Below are 16,099 nucleotides of genomic sequence, written 5' to 3'. Positions count from 1 at the left end.
ATTATTATTATTATTATTATAATGCCATCGGCGCGGGGTACGACCGGCGGTGACGGTGGCGACGGCTGTGGCGATGGTGGTACGGACGAGTGGTGAGGCGGCGGAGCGAACAAGCGCGTACGCGTGCGCGCGCTTGTGTGTCGCGCCTGGCGGATGGAACATATCTTCCGGACGAATGAGCGCGGCGTTCTATATCGATCTGGGCGCCGGCACGCGATTGGCGGGCGGGCGGCGCTCCGGTCCCACCCTTCTCCGCTTTCCGACCGACCCCGAAAAATATTTTACACACGAACCGCCGCCGAATCCCGCGGTGGTACCCGCCGTACGCTAATCCCTCGCATCCCCTTCCGCCTCCTGATCACCACCACCACGTCCGACGCCGCGCTACCACTGCGCGCGCGGAAACCAAACGGCGGAACCGGGAACACACGGTGTCTTCGTCGATCGCGGCGCACACGTTACCGAACCGCGCGGCCACTCGAATCTCGCTGCTCGCGGCTCCCGTCTGACAGTACGACGCGACGACGTAGTTATAATTTATTATACACGCGATATTTAATATAATATACTTAATTCAGGTTTTATTTCTTTTTATTTTTCATCATAGTTATTATTCACCCGCACGTAAATCGAACAGTTTTTTTGCGTTACGTAAATAATTCGTTTTTTGGTTTCGATTTTTTATACAAATATTGTAATATATTTACACCGCAGTGATGATTAAATTTAATTGACCATAGTCTCCACACGTGGAAATCCAATAAATATAATTTACAACAAACCTTTATATTAGTATAGGTACTCATCACATCGAATTATAACGTCGTTCTGTGCGTGGGTTTGTTTTTTTTTTAACTTCAACATGTAAGTAATAAATTTTAATATCATACCTGAGACATTATGTTATAAATCAAATCGCACTTATGCATAAAATATATATATACACTTATTACCTGTATTTCATATAACGACAGTCTACCCATGGCTATCTAGATTTATGGTTGTATTAAATATGTAGTTATAATAATATAAGTGTAAGTACTTAATTATGTATTTTATGTATACAAGTAAAATTGTTTTGCAGCATGATGCTATGTATAAAATAAATAATACCTAGGAAAATAGGAACTTATATTATGTATTATGTACCTATATATACTTACTTTTGCAACAGCATGTAAACCATTGTAGCTCATATTATATTGTCATAAAACGGTATATACTATATTATACCCACGCGTAGCTTTCTCAATTATTCAGATGAATATGATATACAATCAAATATTTTGTAAGCGGTCTTATGGAATGGGGGAAGGGCTAAGTTGAGTTGCGAATTAACATACGTTTTCTTAAATTAAATTCCTGATAAATATATTATTTAATATACCTATATTAGAATACTAGATACACATTTTACATTGGTTATATATAATTATTTACCTATACCACATCAAATATGAATTCCTTACCTACCTACTTATTATTTATGGTAATTAATTATTACTTCATCCACAAATCATAATATAATTTATAAAATAAACGATATTACAATTTGTAGGTACCGACTATAAATTCCATATAATTATCTACCTATATACATGATTATATAATATAGAGCTTACCTATTTTATTCCTCAATATAATTGCCGATTGGCGATTATATTTTAATACTATAACCCTTTATTTGGTGCTTAAATTTATAAACAAAAGTTATATTTTTGAAATTGTAATTGTTAAATACAAGTACAGAGTATATCGATAGGTATTTAATATAAATTATAATTCATCAGAATTAGAGTGCAATATTATAGTTACTATTGAATTTTATTATTAAATTAATTTGATTCAACTCTTAATGTAGTATACCTAGTTCTTGCGTATCATATTATATTATATACAGCTGTATGTTAATTTTTTCATTCGATAACCACTGCAGGTGACTCAACACGGATAATGATATGTAATAGTGGAGTTATGGTATATAAATAACTAAGCAATTCTTTCTAACATTTACGTGTGTATAGATAAGAGAGTCCAATCGTAGTTTTAAATGAGTGTTATAATCGGAAAAACCTGAATAATGCAAATTTAAAATTAAAATAGTCAGAATGCCGGCGTTCAATTGGCGTGGTAATCATGTCTTAAAACCATGACGCCAGATTTGGCAACCATCATATTACCTAAATACAGAAAATTTCCTTTTTATATTTTTCCGTCTACGTGTCCCTCAAACCCATTAATTTATCTTTCATATTATGTTTCTGATCATATTACATTATAAGTTAATGAATTGATTTGTTTATTTTTTCTCATGTACATCTTGGTAACATTATGAAGTCTTTACCTATCTCGGCTATCTCTTAGCCATTAAAAAATATAGTTAATTGATTACAATGATAGGTTTGAATCGCCGGCGGCCTAAGCGGCCCCTGTAAAATAATTCCGTATAGCGTATAGGTCGCCGGAAACCCTTTTTTTTTGTGCATCATCACATATGGAGGCCGTAGTGTTTTCACATGACGTACAACATCGTTTATTTATTTAAAAATAAAAATATACAATTTTGATCTGATCTCTGGTGAAAAGAATAGCCTTCCTTAGCGGATGCTGATATATATGCCCATATATCCTATAATACCATCTGGGATCTTACAATTATTGCTATTTGATCGGGAATAGACAGGACTACGAGCCCGACTTACTATCTCACACGAAATATATCAATTATTAGGTCTCCGGCAACCTAAATGACTCCACTTAAACATATTAACCGTGTTATAGGCTCGTGCCAAAGTACGTGTAAAACTTATCTTATTTTTTTGTTTTTTGCTTTTATTTTTAAATTTTTATTCCCATTATTAATCTCTATAAATATATTATACAATATTATTAAGAAGTTTTTCAGTTATATATACTAGTAATTTATCTAACATACTATATTAGAGCTATATCGATGAGCCGATGACTTATGAAAATTATTTGTTACACCCGTACAATTTTACACATAGATAGTTATACATCCAAAGAATTCCTATACTAGAGCGAGAACGAATTCTAACTATTTAGGTTTTATAAAAATACGGATCCTCAATACCTCTTTAGGTAATAATTTAAAAATTCACAATAGAAATTAATAATTGAATCCACAAACAAATTTTGTTAAATATTAATTTACTCAAATATAGCTGTATAATTTGTTCTTATACTAAAGTACCTATACTTTTATTATTATTAAATAATTTATAATCATAGCAAATTCATCAAATAGTTGACTACTTATTAGAGTAAGTTCAAATACTCCATTATATCGTATTACTTTTCTAAAGGGTGCTTGTAAATAAATAAATAAACAAACAAACAAACGAATAAATAAATAAATACCTATATTCTTATACTCGCAACTATATAATTTGTAAGATGTAGATACCAGTTAAGTAATACATGCATTCGTATACTTATTATTATAATTATCGTTATAAAAAACTTTTACGCTTTGCATGTTATAGTAATTATTTACGTTATATTTTGTATATAGAAAACTATTATTATGCCTATGTATGATAAAGGATAAAAAGAGGTAAAAATATTTATTATTTTTTTTATTCATCTTTTAATTTAATAAAACTGTGAGGAAAAGAGAGGCAATTAAAAAAAAAACAGCAATCGCGCAGAGCAATAATAAAAATAAAAATAAAAATAAATAGTTTAAACAAACAATAAAGAAGGTGGTTAAATCGTTAAATGTTATATTATATACCTACAGGGAGTCAATTAGAATTAGCGTCATCGTCCGCGAGGGTTAAATGTGTATCACTCTTTAAAGCGGGGGTGTGTTTTTATATTATATTTCATTAATATAGCTGCCCCCATAGCAAGTATCGCGTTACCATTTCGAGAGCGTGCTGTACATAACGCATAAATGCGTATAGTACATATCTATATCTTTATATACATCATATGTATGTGTGTATATATATATATTGAAATGTGAGAAAAATGAGTTGATATAAGTACATAAATATATACTTATACACATCGTATGTATCGTTTGTACAACCTATTTATATATATTATATACAAATATAACATGGGTACGATACGCACGGCCCAAGTCCTTTTATGCGCACGCCACTTGTGTAGGTATAGGAATATAACGCGACACACGCTAATAATGTTGTTCGAATGTATACTGTTATTATTATTATTATTTTCTTTTTCGACCCTGCGGCTGAAGTGTGCTCGAGGGGTTCCGAAGTGGTCGAATTATATCATGTATAATATGTGTGTATATAAATGATATCGTAGCAGCAGAAATGGCGGTCCTCGAGTGGCTTTCGCTATATTATTACGTATATTGTTAGTATTATTATTACTATTCATATAAATACACCAGAACAAATTAGCTCCGGAAACTAAGTATAAGCGATAAAACACACTGTGTATTATACATAAAAGCATCTATGACGTTATACACTGATTTAAAACACACAAAATCGCACACACCATAAAAAAACGTATTTAGTGATTATGCAGTACCTATAGGTAACGTCATGGAACATCTCGCATTCTACATTATAATATTATTAAATATTATGTTAACTTTAATTGATGTGACGATTGTTTTGATAAAATGAAAGTTAAGAATATCATATAAGTACCAATATATTTGCATATCATACCAAGGCTGAGCAAGTTGACTATACATTTTAATTCGTTTAGCTACTCGAGCAGTTTTTATTTAGTTAAATTTAAGTTATAAGTTAAAAGTAATTTTCCTTTATTTTTAACTTGCAAAAGTTCCGGAGATATAAAAAAACTTAACTTGATTTAAAATCATTTATAAACCTACATTTTATCTGAATATTTATACAATCTATATGGCAAAGCACAACAAACATATTTGATTAAAGTATAATATATATGTGCCTACCTAATATATATAAAAATAGGAGAACAATTAGTTATTTTATACTTTGTTTACTTTATGTTTTGGTTAAATTTTATTTGAATTTCATTCAAAGTAAATTTAAGAATGAAAGTGCATTTAACAATTCGACAGTGGCTTACTACAATTTAGTATCTATGATAAATGTGACTATATAACATTATTTAAATAATACATATTTGTGATAATTTAAATTTTTTTATCCATAAAAGTAATAATTTGTACAAAACTAAATTTGTTTTAAATATATTAAGTTCATATTATATATGTATTAGGAAAAAAATTAACTTCACTAAATTATAAGATCACCTAACTGTCCAATTAATAACTAAACATATCATAGAAGAAAAAAAATCTTACTTACATCACTAAGTTAAAACTGAAGTTAAGTTTTGAAGTCTTTGAACTCAATGCTGCTGCCCAGCCATGCATATTAGTAACTATATCAGTATACAAATTATTACATAAAATGTACTTATATGTACAATACTTTATTCGATTATTAAAAATGTGTGAACTGATTTACTATTGCGTATTGCGATAAATTTAGTTGTTGATAAGTTTTAAATAATAGTACAGAAATTATGTTGGGTTATGGATGTAGATTGGTTATCACTATGCAATAAACTATATTATAATTTCATATAATATATTTTTTCTATTCTATTTTTAAAATAACTAAAAAAGTTTATATATTTAATCTAAATTTGTATTTCATTATTAATAACGCGTAAAAACAAATTTTAACTAACTATTAGATGTCAACAACTTTCAGTGAAATTATCAATTGTTATTAGAGCTCGGAAGTATAAAGTAGGAGTTTTCCATATTATATTTATTTGTTTTCGATTTATGTAACAGACCAATTTAGAATTTCGTTGTAAGTGTATAAGTACAAATTACAATGATGAGTTTAAAAACAACAATTTAAATATTGCATATTTTTAGTCTTTATAAAATTGCATGCTTAGATATTTAATATTTTCTATAAATAAATTCCGTTTTTCTTTTAATATCATGTATATTGTTTATTTGATTATTTAACGTGAATATTTTCATTTTCTAACGATTTGTGCAAAACAGAAAATAATTCTAATTTTCCACCATAATAAAACTGTATACTCTTATTGCTATTGTGGCCTGACGGTATTTATATACCACAACGATGACGGGTACCAATATTATATAAGATATAACTAATTTTCCGCGATGTTTATTCCTCAATATTATAGTTATTTCTAATTGAAACAAAAATAATATGTTGACAATATACTGATATAGAGATATATTATTATTTATTATGGAACTACCTGCATAGATTGATTAAAATTAGAAGAGTGTGTTGAGATGGCGTCAAATAGTAGAAGCAGTGAAGGCCCTAAATGGGCTAGAGAAGCTGAAATAAAACTACCTGTATAGGTATTATAATAATTAGTTTTCGAATATTTTTAATTTTGTTTGGTATGTGCATAATTTGCATTCACATTTTCTTGATTTTATTTTCTGTAACTTTCGAGCCACAATTATTGTGACGTGATGTTCCTTCGCATAAACTAAATAATACCTGCTGTTTAATGTGGTAGTAAAGTACATATACGTACTCGCGTATAAATATTGTGTATTACCGCGGTTACGGGTTTGTACCACTATGCATAATAATATGACAAACACGTTATCGGGCTTCCGGGCGGAAAGTCTAATCCTATCGCTATACGCTATATATATATATATACTAGTGCAATATACACAACACACACATACCTATACTATAATATTATGTATGTTAAATATCTGCTGACTGATGTGTGTATAACTGATGCGTTACATCGTGTAGAAATTATTTTGTCTTATTCACATCCCGCTTATGTCGACGTTTTCGATAAACTGTTCCAGAGTTCCTTCAAGCATGTTACAAGGCATTACAAGATCCGAACAATCGGGCTTACTGCCTCATCATCACCACCATCACCACCATCACCATCACCAATCGTTGACCGCCCACCATGGGATCGGTACGGGATCAGCGTGGCCGCCTAACCATCACGACGATCTCGCACACAAAGGTAAATAATCTCGCATGCTTCTTACTCGTCTCACCAACGTTCCGTCGTTCCGTGTAGGGTCCTTAATGATTATAACAGAATGTTGGTAACAATATAGGTAATATTGTAGGTACCTACATAGGTAATATATAAACAGCAAACACGTATTAGGTATACAGAACGAGTTGAAAAGGCAATAAAATACGATCTTTTTTATTAAATGTATACACATCTATTAGATACGGGTTTTTATGCACAATATATTAACTAAACTCCGTAAGATTGAGTAAAGTTTGGTCAGCAAGCGTGAATTATACAATTTGGAATATATATTATACGAAGAAAATAAAAATAACAAGGATAGTTATAGTTACGAGTGATAAATATGTATATACATATATTGAGAGAGAACATTTCCAACGAGTCACGAGGAAGTGTAGTGTTTCTACGTCTTTATATGCGCGTGTGTGTGTCAGTTTGAAGACATGATTCCGTGTGACTGGTTCACTCATGGATGGAAAAATAACCGTGCGTGTACAAAAACCAGCTTGCCGTGTATAATTAAAGGGAAAACGGGCGGAAAAAATACGCGCACATAAAGGAAAATGTTTTTTATTTTATATTATTATTATTATTTTATTAAAATAAAAACATCAGACGTATTGGGTTTCGCCTGACGGGTCCCGGCCACCCTGTGTACGGCGGTGTAGCGGTTTTGTATTTACCTTCGACACGATGGAAGACAATATCTCGTTATACGACACCATATCGAATAAAAAAATATACCTGGTATATAATAATTTATTAGAAAAAAATATTAGACACGTCAAGTTTATGTAGGTATAGATATGGGTATGTACGTGTAACGCGTCTGTCAAATGTCGTCAACTCCGACATCTCTTTTGCCGGTGCGCGTCTATGATGTATTTATGTATTATATATATAGCCGTGTAGCCGTGTAGGTAATGCAACCGAGATTGCTATATGATGACATGTTGCTTGTTTTCCTTGTATAAAACTCAATTCTTAAAATGTACATAAAATAATATATTATAAGACTATATAGCTATATGTAACAAAATGTAGGCACCTCCTACTACCTGTTGGATTAATAATAATTTTGAAAACAATATCGAATTTAATTGATATACTTATACATTTTTAATAAAGTAAATTTTATAACGATGTATTATAATCAGTGGCGCACTCTGGGGGGGGGGGGGGTCAGGGGTGTCGACCGACACCCCTCAAAGAATTGGTGGGTGACTGGGTGAGTGTGACTTGTTCTGGGTGAATTCGGATGTTATTTTGATAAATATTTGTTTAATTTAATATTAATTGTATAAAGAGTATAAACTCAGATTTTACCGCGAGATATATATTTTCGACACCCTTGTGAAAAATCTACTGTGCGCCACTGGTATTATTTATAGAAGTAAGATATATATGTATGTTACACGATGTATAAAATTAAACATTGCAACTGCAACATATTATATTTGAACAGAGGCCTGTGGGGATTTAATGTATTGTATTATGTAATATTTAATAACCTATTATTATTTTATTTTTAGCAAAAAAACAATATTATCTCTAATCACCATATAATTTTGTCTCATACAATATATTTACATACAATTATTTTTTTAAATGTATTATTTGTGAGCATAAATTAAACAACTTTTTAAAAATCACGACATGGTTATTTGATATTATAATATAGATTACTAGAAATCACGGTTATTATAAGAAAAAACCGAATTTATCTCAAAATCTCTGTGCATTGTATCGATATAAGATACAAATTACCAGGTTACCTGTATATCACATATCTGTTGTGTAGGCTTAATGATCTCTATGACTCTATACATAAAATAATATAGTTAGATACAAAATAAAACATAGTGGTTCGTCTTGTAATACTCTAATACGGGCTACGTATTAATTCTTTCTGTAGATTTCAGTGTAAATTCATATATAGGAAACTATGCATAATATGTATAATACACTACGATAATTGTTTGCACTATATTTTATGAATCAACCGGTTTCTATAAACGTCGTCGTAAAAGCCTGAGAGAAAAACGTATTACTATTAATTTTTCGTCATTATATTTTATCCAAGTGAAATTTAAAAATGACTTCACCGCTAACAATACGCACGCGGCGTCGTCGTCGTCAATCACAGCCGCAGTTACTGTATAACAGTAGGAAGTCGACGACGATATACGTATACGTTTTATTTTATTTTTATTATTATATCGTCGTCGATCGTGTGATGAAATGTAATTATTATTATTTTTTGTACTGTGACGACGACGCTGAGGACGATAGAGTGTATGAAAAAAAAAATCGCGGAAAGGGTTGTGAGAAGAATATACGATGCGGCTGAAACCTCCGAGCGCGGACTTTATATAACGCACAATGATGATGATAAATAATAATAACTGTATATACTATGTTTACCGCGTGCGTTTATTATATTATATAGGCCTCGAGGGACTCGCGAGTGCATAATAATAATAATAATAATATTATATATATAACATGCGCGAGTATGTGTCCTCTGCGTGCGGCCTTCGCGCGCGTATAGGTAGGTGGTAGCTGCGTGTGTATACTGTGTAGCGGCGGCGACCCGGCTCAATGGGACGTGGCAAATATATCGTTTCCCAAACGGCGACGCTAATTTAACGAGCTCACACGCTGAGCTCGCGCGGTCCCTTTTTGCGCTCGTTGACGCGGCGGCGGCCTATTATTATTATTATACGTATATATCATATGGGTTATAGCGGCATATATACGCGTATCCTACACACAGCTGCGGCTTCTTCTTCTTCTTCTTCTTTTCCTCCTCCTCCGATTCTATTCTCTTTCAACGATGTTATTCTCTGTTTTTTCTTTCACACCTGTCACCCACGATCATTGTATTTTTGCCGAAATCCCGCCGCTCGTCTCACGCACACGCGTGCATCAGGCAGGCATATGATGATGATGATAACACTCTGTAGGCGTACGACAAATTGTGTTACATATATTATTATAGAGAGCTCAAGTATTATATGGATACAGACGTCACCGCGTCAGACGTACGATCATCAACATCACTGCAGTATACCAATTGTTGAAATCACACGTCATCCATACTTGTGCATTGTATAGGCACGCATTGTAATATATAGATGTGATTTGAGCATTTTTTTTTTTTCATACCGTTACCGTTGTCGAAAATATATAAGACATAGGTATGTGTTTTATGAACGGAACGGCAAAGGTATCAATTATAATTTATAGCAAATAAACAAGTAAATATACTCCGATAAACATTTTGACGATACATAATATTATATGGGTTATACGTATTATGGCACTTTTTTTTTGTGTAAAAGCACATACACTATTTGTTTTACACTGCAGTAAGCGAAATCGTTATCGTAAACGTAAACATAATTTTAAATTACCATGGAAGATTATTTTAAGATGATTAATATTATTTGAGTTTTAAATAAAACCCCTGTACCTGTAATATTTAACACACAACACAGTTTGCTTTCTTAAATACAATTAAGTTTACTGCTGAAATGCAGTTTGCAGTTATTTATTCGCTGGTCATTTTTTTGTTTTTAACTATTGGATTGTAAAAAAATATGTAAATCAACATTTAAAACAACAAAGGAAAACTTCAATTATAACCTTGATATTTATTTTATTCTACATCACATACATTGAGTTTAATGATTATATTTTGAAATGTAAAAATAAACTAGTATTTTACAAAATTAACGTCGCAATTCGACACGATAAATTATCAAGGACAGTGGTAAATAGTAAATACATATGTATTTCTTATATACGTCCATATAAATGTATAATAAAATATAGGGAGTTTACCAATTGCGCTTAAAATTACCTTTTCATATACCAATTGCGCTCTAAACATTTAAGGGTCGATATACCAATTGCGCTCTAAAAATTTTAGGGTCGATAGACCAATTGCGCTCTAAAAATGTTAGGGTCGATAGACCAATTGCGCTCTATACATTTTTTACATGTATAGTTTTACAAGGTTTATGCAGTTTAGTCAATGAAATCTAAAATAAAATAATATTAATAATAATCAGAGAATAGGTGGTTAAATCATAAAGTAATAAGATTTTGAGTTTATATGATGTTTACATGATATTTGTATTTTGCATGCTTTAATAATAATAATATTTTTTTTTAATTATAATTTGAACATGGCATTACAATTTAGAATAATATAATTTGGTTAGTTTACAGAATAATATATTTGTTCAATAATACATTTTTTCACTACGAGGAAAGGAGAATATAATCATCATAAGTATAAAAGAACAATTGCCTACATTAAGATATTAAAATAATTCATTTAGTCACCACGAGGTATAATAATAATATGCTAATTTAAAAAAATATATAATACAATTTTCGTACATCACTCAAATGCATACTTCCGTGATCAAAATATGTGCGTGATAATAATAATGTTTCATAAAATTCCCGATACTGGTATAAAATATATTAAAACCAGTCACTTTAGCTAGTAATCAATTGATCAATAAATATCAGGCAAATTTTAATACAAGCGCAATTGGTATATTGACCGTAAAATATAAGAAGCGCAATTGGTACACTGACCCAAAAATATATGCAGCGCAATTGGTACACTGACCCATAAATATATGCAGCGCAATTGGTATATTGACCCTTAAATACAAATTTTGTTTTAGGCGCAATTGGTCCATAGCCAAAATATAATATAAAAGTATATTTATTTGTCTAGATTAACGAATCATAATAAAATTATTACAAAAATTATAATACTTAATTTCATATGCACGACTATATACCTATTTAAGATATAGGTAGTCTATATACAGACTTTTACATAATGCCGAATACAATTAAATGAAAGAGAACTTACTACATTGTGTATAAATGTATCAATTAAAATGAAATTATAATTTTTGACTCTTAAAACATTCTAAACGATAGTACAGTTAGTAATCTATGGAATTAAAATAATAATATACAATTTAAATCCACAAATTACATTACCTCTACGGCTCTACGCAACTGGGCGACCCTTTTTAAAAGATCTATACACTGCAGAGCAGGCATATACATACCAATCGGGGAGTGTTTTTGATGTAAAAAAATTTTTGTCGGGGAGGAGTTTCTATTCCCCTTCTATTTTTTCTTCCTAAGACATAGTAGATCAAGTTATATATATATATATGTGTGTGTGTGTGAGTGTTGGTCTACACAGAGAGAGGTTTCCCCTTTAAGATATTGTACGCGGCGTGCAAATGACACGCAGAATTAACTGCTCACCCCCTTTCCCCAACAACAGGCGGGTGTCTTGTCACCCCAAAAAACCCCATGGTTGACTAGTAAAGGGGAGAGAGGTGGGTATGACATAAGAGGTTCTGGAAATTTCAAAACGCCAAGTGCTGCTTGGGAAACGAGGGGAAGGGTGGAGGGTGATAAAAATGCGTAAATGGCGGAAGAGCAGGGGTAAGAAAAGTCGTTGGCCGGAAAAGCTCCAAGTGCCTTTTTTCTTTTTTTACACCAGCGTCTCGCCTATATATTCGAACAGTCAAGAAAATTCTGAATAAAATAAAATATATGTATAATACACTATAACGCAGCTATAGTAATAACTACAGGCCTAAAATAAACGGTTTTCTGATTTAGAAGCATAAATGTTTTTTAAATTTATTTTCAAGCCACTATTTCCAAAATACTTTATGAATACTTTCCATTAGGAATTCCGAATTATTATTATGTAGTACCATTTATATAGTACCTATTATAACAAAATATTTACGTAAACATATAGTATGCAACTTTATAATATTGAATACTAATACCAATTTGTTTTTTAATAGTGTAACTTTTAGTTTTTTATATAAATGATATTTTTGTTTTTTAAATAAAGGTCATAATAATATAATTTTAAAAAAATGAAATATTTAAGTACTTGAAATGATTTTAGTGTGAAGTTAAATTATATATCGTGTATGTATTTTTTGCTCCTGCAGAAATCGACATTCAGTGTAATACTACCAAAATAAATAGTTAGACAACATTTTACGGTCGGCAGCTGTTTTGGTAAACTAAATTATAAAAGAGTCAATAAATGTGCCAATTTAATAACGTAGGTACATAACGAATTTATGACAATTTGATGATGTATATTCAATAATATTGATGTTTATGTATTACCTATGTACTTTTCTTGTTAATATTATATTTCTGCTTTTGTGAATAACTCTCATTCTTCGGATACGCTTAAGAATCAATAATAAAGATTAAATTTTAATATAATATTACGTAACCGTTTATAATTATAAATATCTAATTCTTAAGAGTAAGTACTTAACATTCCATATTGGGGTGAATCATTTCATATTTTTTCTCTCGAGTTTAATCCATAATAATATGAATCTATATTGAATAGTAATATATAAGTGTATAACTGGTATTTAAACATTTAAACACTATTAAAAACATTATGAACATAACATACGTGTATATACCGACGTACGTACAAGAAATTATAATAAATTTGGACCCCTATAGAGTTAAGTGACAATGAAAAAAAACTTTGCGATTATGTTTTTATACAATAAATGGGAACAATTAAATCGGTCGTGATCCCACGACTCGATGTATAGTGATTTTTGATAGTATTTTATATTGAAACATCAATTCGAATCCACGTATAGGTGTATAACACTACAAAACTTTATTATATAGTTGGTATAGAATTATTATTATTATTCGCTTTATATATGAAACGTGTACAATACAACGCGAACAAGAGCTCTATTGGTTGTCCGAATTCCGGAAAAATATGTATAATGTACCACGGAGGGAAAAAAATATACATAATAATAATGTGCGGACGGTATATCTGACAATGGTTATTATATTATACAGAGCATATACGGCGTGTAATAATATAATAATAAAAATGGCCCGGTGAATAGATGTTTTTGTGTACCGCCGGATTGTGTTAACAAATTTGTAATCCACCTATAATCCCGTCGGGTTTTGTATAGTAGTCCAGTCTTTTTTTATATAAGAACCGTGTAAGCCGCCATTTTACATAACATCTCGTGTAATTATTGTTCAGACAATGTTTTGACAGGTACCCTTGGCTCATGCGATGTCCATTCGAGGGTACGTTAATCGATTGATTTGGACCACTGGTTCATTTCACAACGACGGCATAGTGTGTACTATATAAGCCACTTCTATTATAATTAATAACAAATTTTCATTATTCTCTGTTGACTGTTATTTGTCATTGATATTAATTTTATAACAAGACCGATGCATAATATTATATGTATAACGATCTACTTCAATCCTTTCGCATCGATCATGTTTAACCCATTAACTCTCTCTCTCTCTATATATATATATATATATATATATATATATATAGACTTTCCCTAAATGTGTACTGTACATATTATAACTATTTATAAAATATATGCATTGTCATAGAATATGATCAATGTACGATCAAATATTCTTTGAACAGCTATATGAATTTAGATGTTTTTGTTTAAAAGTATTGATAGGAAATCTGGAGAGGATGTAATATAATGATAAATCGATATAGATAATATTGTAAAATAAATAATAGTTAAACAAAAATGATAATTAATTAAATAACGTATAGGAACCTACTTAAAATTATTATCACGTTAACACAATCAATAAAAAAAATATCGATACAACGTTATTCTGTATTTTACTTGCGATAGTTACAGTCCTGCAGTTAACTATTGCAGTTGTCGCACGATTACGCGATTACGCCAACATTAATTGAAGTTTGAACGCTATTACAGGCTACAGCTAGGGTTATTTCGACGATATAACTGATTAGATATTAATTTACAATAGAATAGCAATCAAAAAATAAAAGATAGGTGTACTTGTATGATAACCTAATTCACTAATTATTAATAAGTTGTTAGTTGTTATATTACTTACCTAACTAAAAAAAAAAAATGTAGAGTAATTTTACTTGTATACAACATTTTTAAGTATTCCAATTCAACTGTAAAATGTTATAGTTTTTGACACGAAACTCGAAAGCAAAATGTCTAACCTATATTTATTAAAAACAAGAAATAATGTAATTTAATATGAAGTTGTGGTAAACTATATGTCGATGTTATAAGATCTCACTCAACATATTTAATATTTAAAAATAATAAAACACGATGAAATGTAATGAATAATTTTATGCAAGTAACCCAACCTAACTTATACATACACTGCATTATCGATAAACAAAGTTATAGGTTTACTCTTTAGGTATATGTGATATACGAGTAGGAACCTATAAATTATAATAATTATAATGTATGATGAGTTTGTATATATAGCCTAGACATATTTATATCCACACTTAAACACGATCATCAGAAGAAGATCAATCATTTCTGGTTCCAATCGCATAATAGTCAATCATATGAAGTTTAAGTGTAATGTTCGTATATAGGTGTTATCTAAATATAATTAATTACATACGTATTCTAATATGGTATCTATGCTAGAGTCAACCAAAATTAAATACCTTTAATATTGTATTGAACTGAAGTGAAGTCGATGACCGAAATGCAAAGACGTATAACCAGCGAATGTCAATTGTAAACCCAGTATCAGTATGTACCCTGGGGTCTGGGATTTACAAAAATGTATTGTTACAAAATGCCCCTTTCCAGTTTTCTCGCTATCATCATAATTTCGAAAAAATTATTATTAGCACAATTTCTTCCGAAAATAAACTCTTTCTGCGCTCTTGTTCAGTATATATAAATGAACCTCGTGGAACAGCACAAAACGTACCCACATTACCTATACGTGGTATATGGTATAGACTATAGATATATTTTAACTTACTTCCGCAGCGCGGAATTGACATTGGTGTTTGACGAAATTGCGATAACAATCGACCGTGTATACCTCAGAATTTAGATCATATACACTCATGGATAGAGCTATGATTTAAAATATTGAAGCATAGCAGTTCGGGCCCGAAGTCATCACTGCGCTTGCGCAAAACTGTTTT

General features: G+C 30.8%; 1 protein-coding gene across 2 annotated transcripts in view; it reads left to right on the top strand.

Moving 5' to 3' along the window:
- The first annotated feature begins 424 nt into the window (after positions 1 to 424).
- LOC107162084 (paired box protein Pax-6-like) overlaps positions 425 to 16,099 on the top strand; it is a 59,424-nt gene continuing 43,749 nt past the window's right edge. The window contains exons 1-2 of one of the 2 annotated variants that reach the window (XM_015508800.2): positions 425 to 864; positions 6,839 to 7,008. In XM_015508800.2, the coding sequence (XP_015364286.1) occupies positions 6,852 to 7,008 (157 nt within the window). In that variant the 5' untranslated portion in view covers positions 425 to 864; positions 6,839 to 6,851. The remainder of the gene's footprint in view (positions 865 to 6,838; positions 7,009 to 16,099) is intronic. The other variant, XM_015508807.2, reaches the window with a different exon arrangement.

Source organism: Diuraphis noxia, unplaced genomic scaffold, assembly GCF_037042655.1.
Source record: "Diuraphis noxia isolate RWA-SAM2 unplaced genomic scaffold, SU_Dnox_SAM2 contig0004, whole genome shotgun sequence".
NCBI classification, from domain to species: domain Eukaryota; kingdom Metazoa; phylum Arthropoda; class Insecta; order Hemiptera; family Aphididae; genus Diuraphis; species Diuraphis noxia.
The sequence above is the reverse complement of the archived record's forward strand: the minus strand, read 5'-3'. Positions and strand labels throughout refer to the sequence as shown.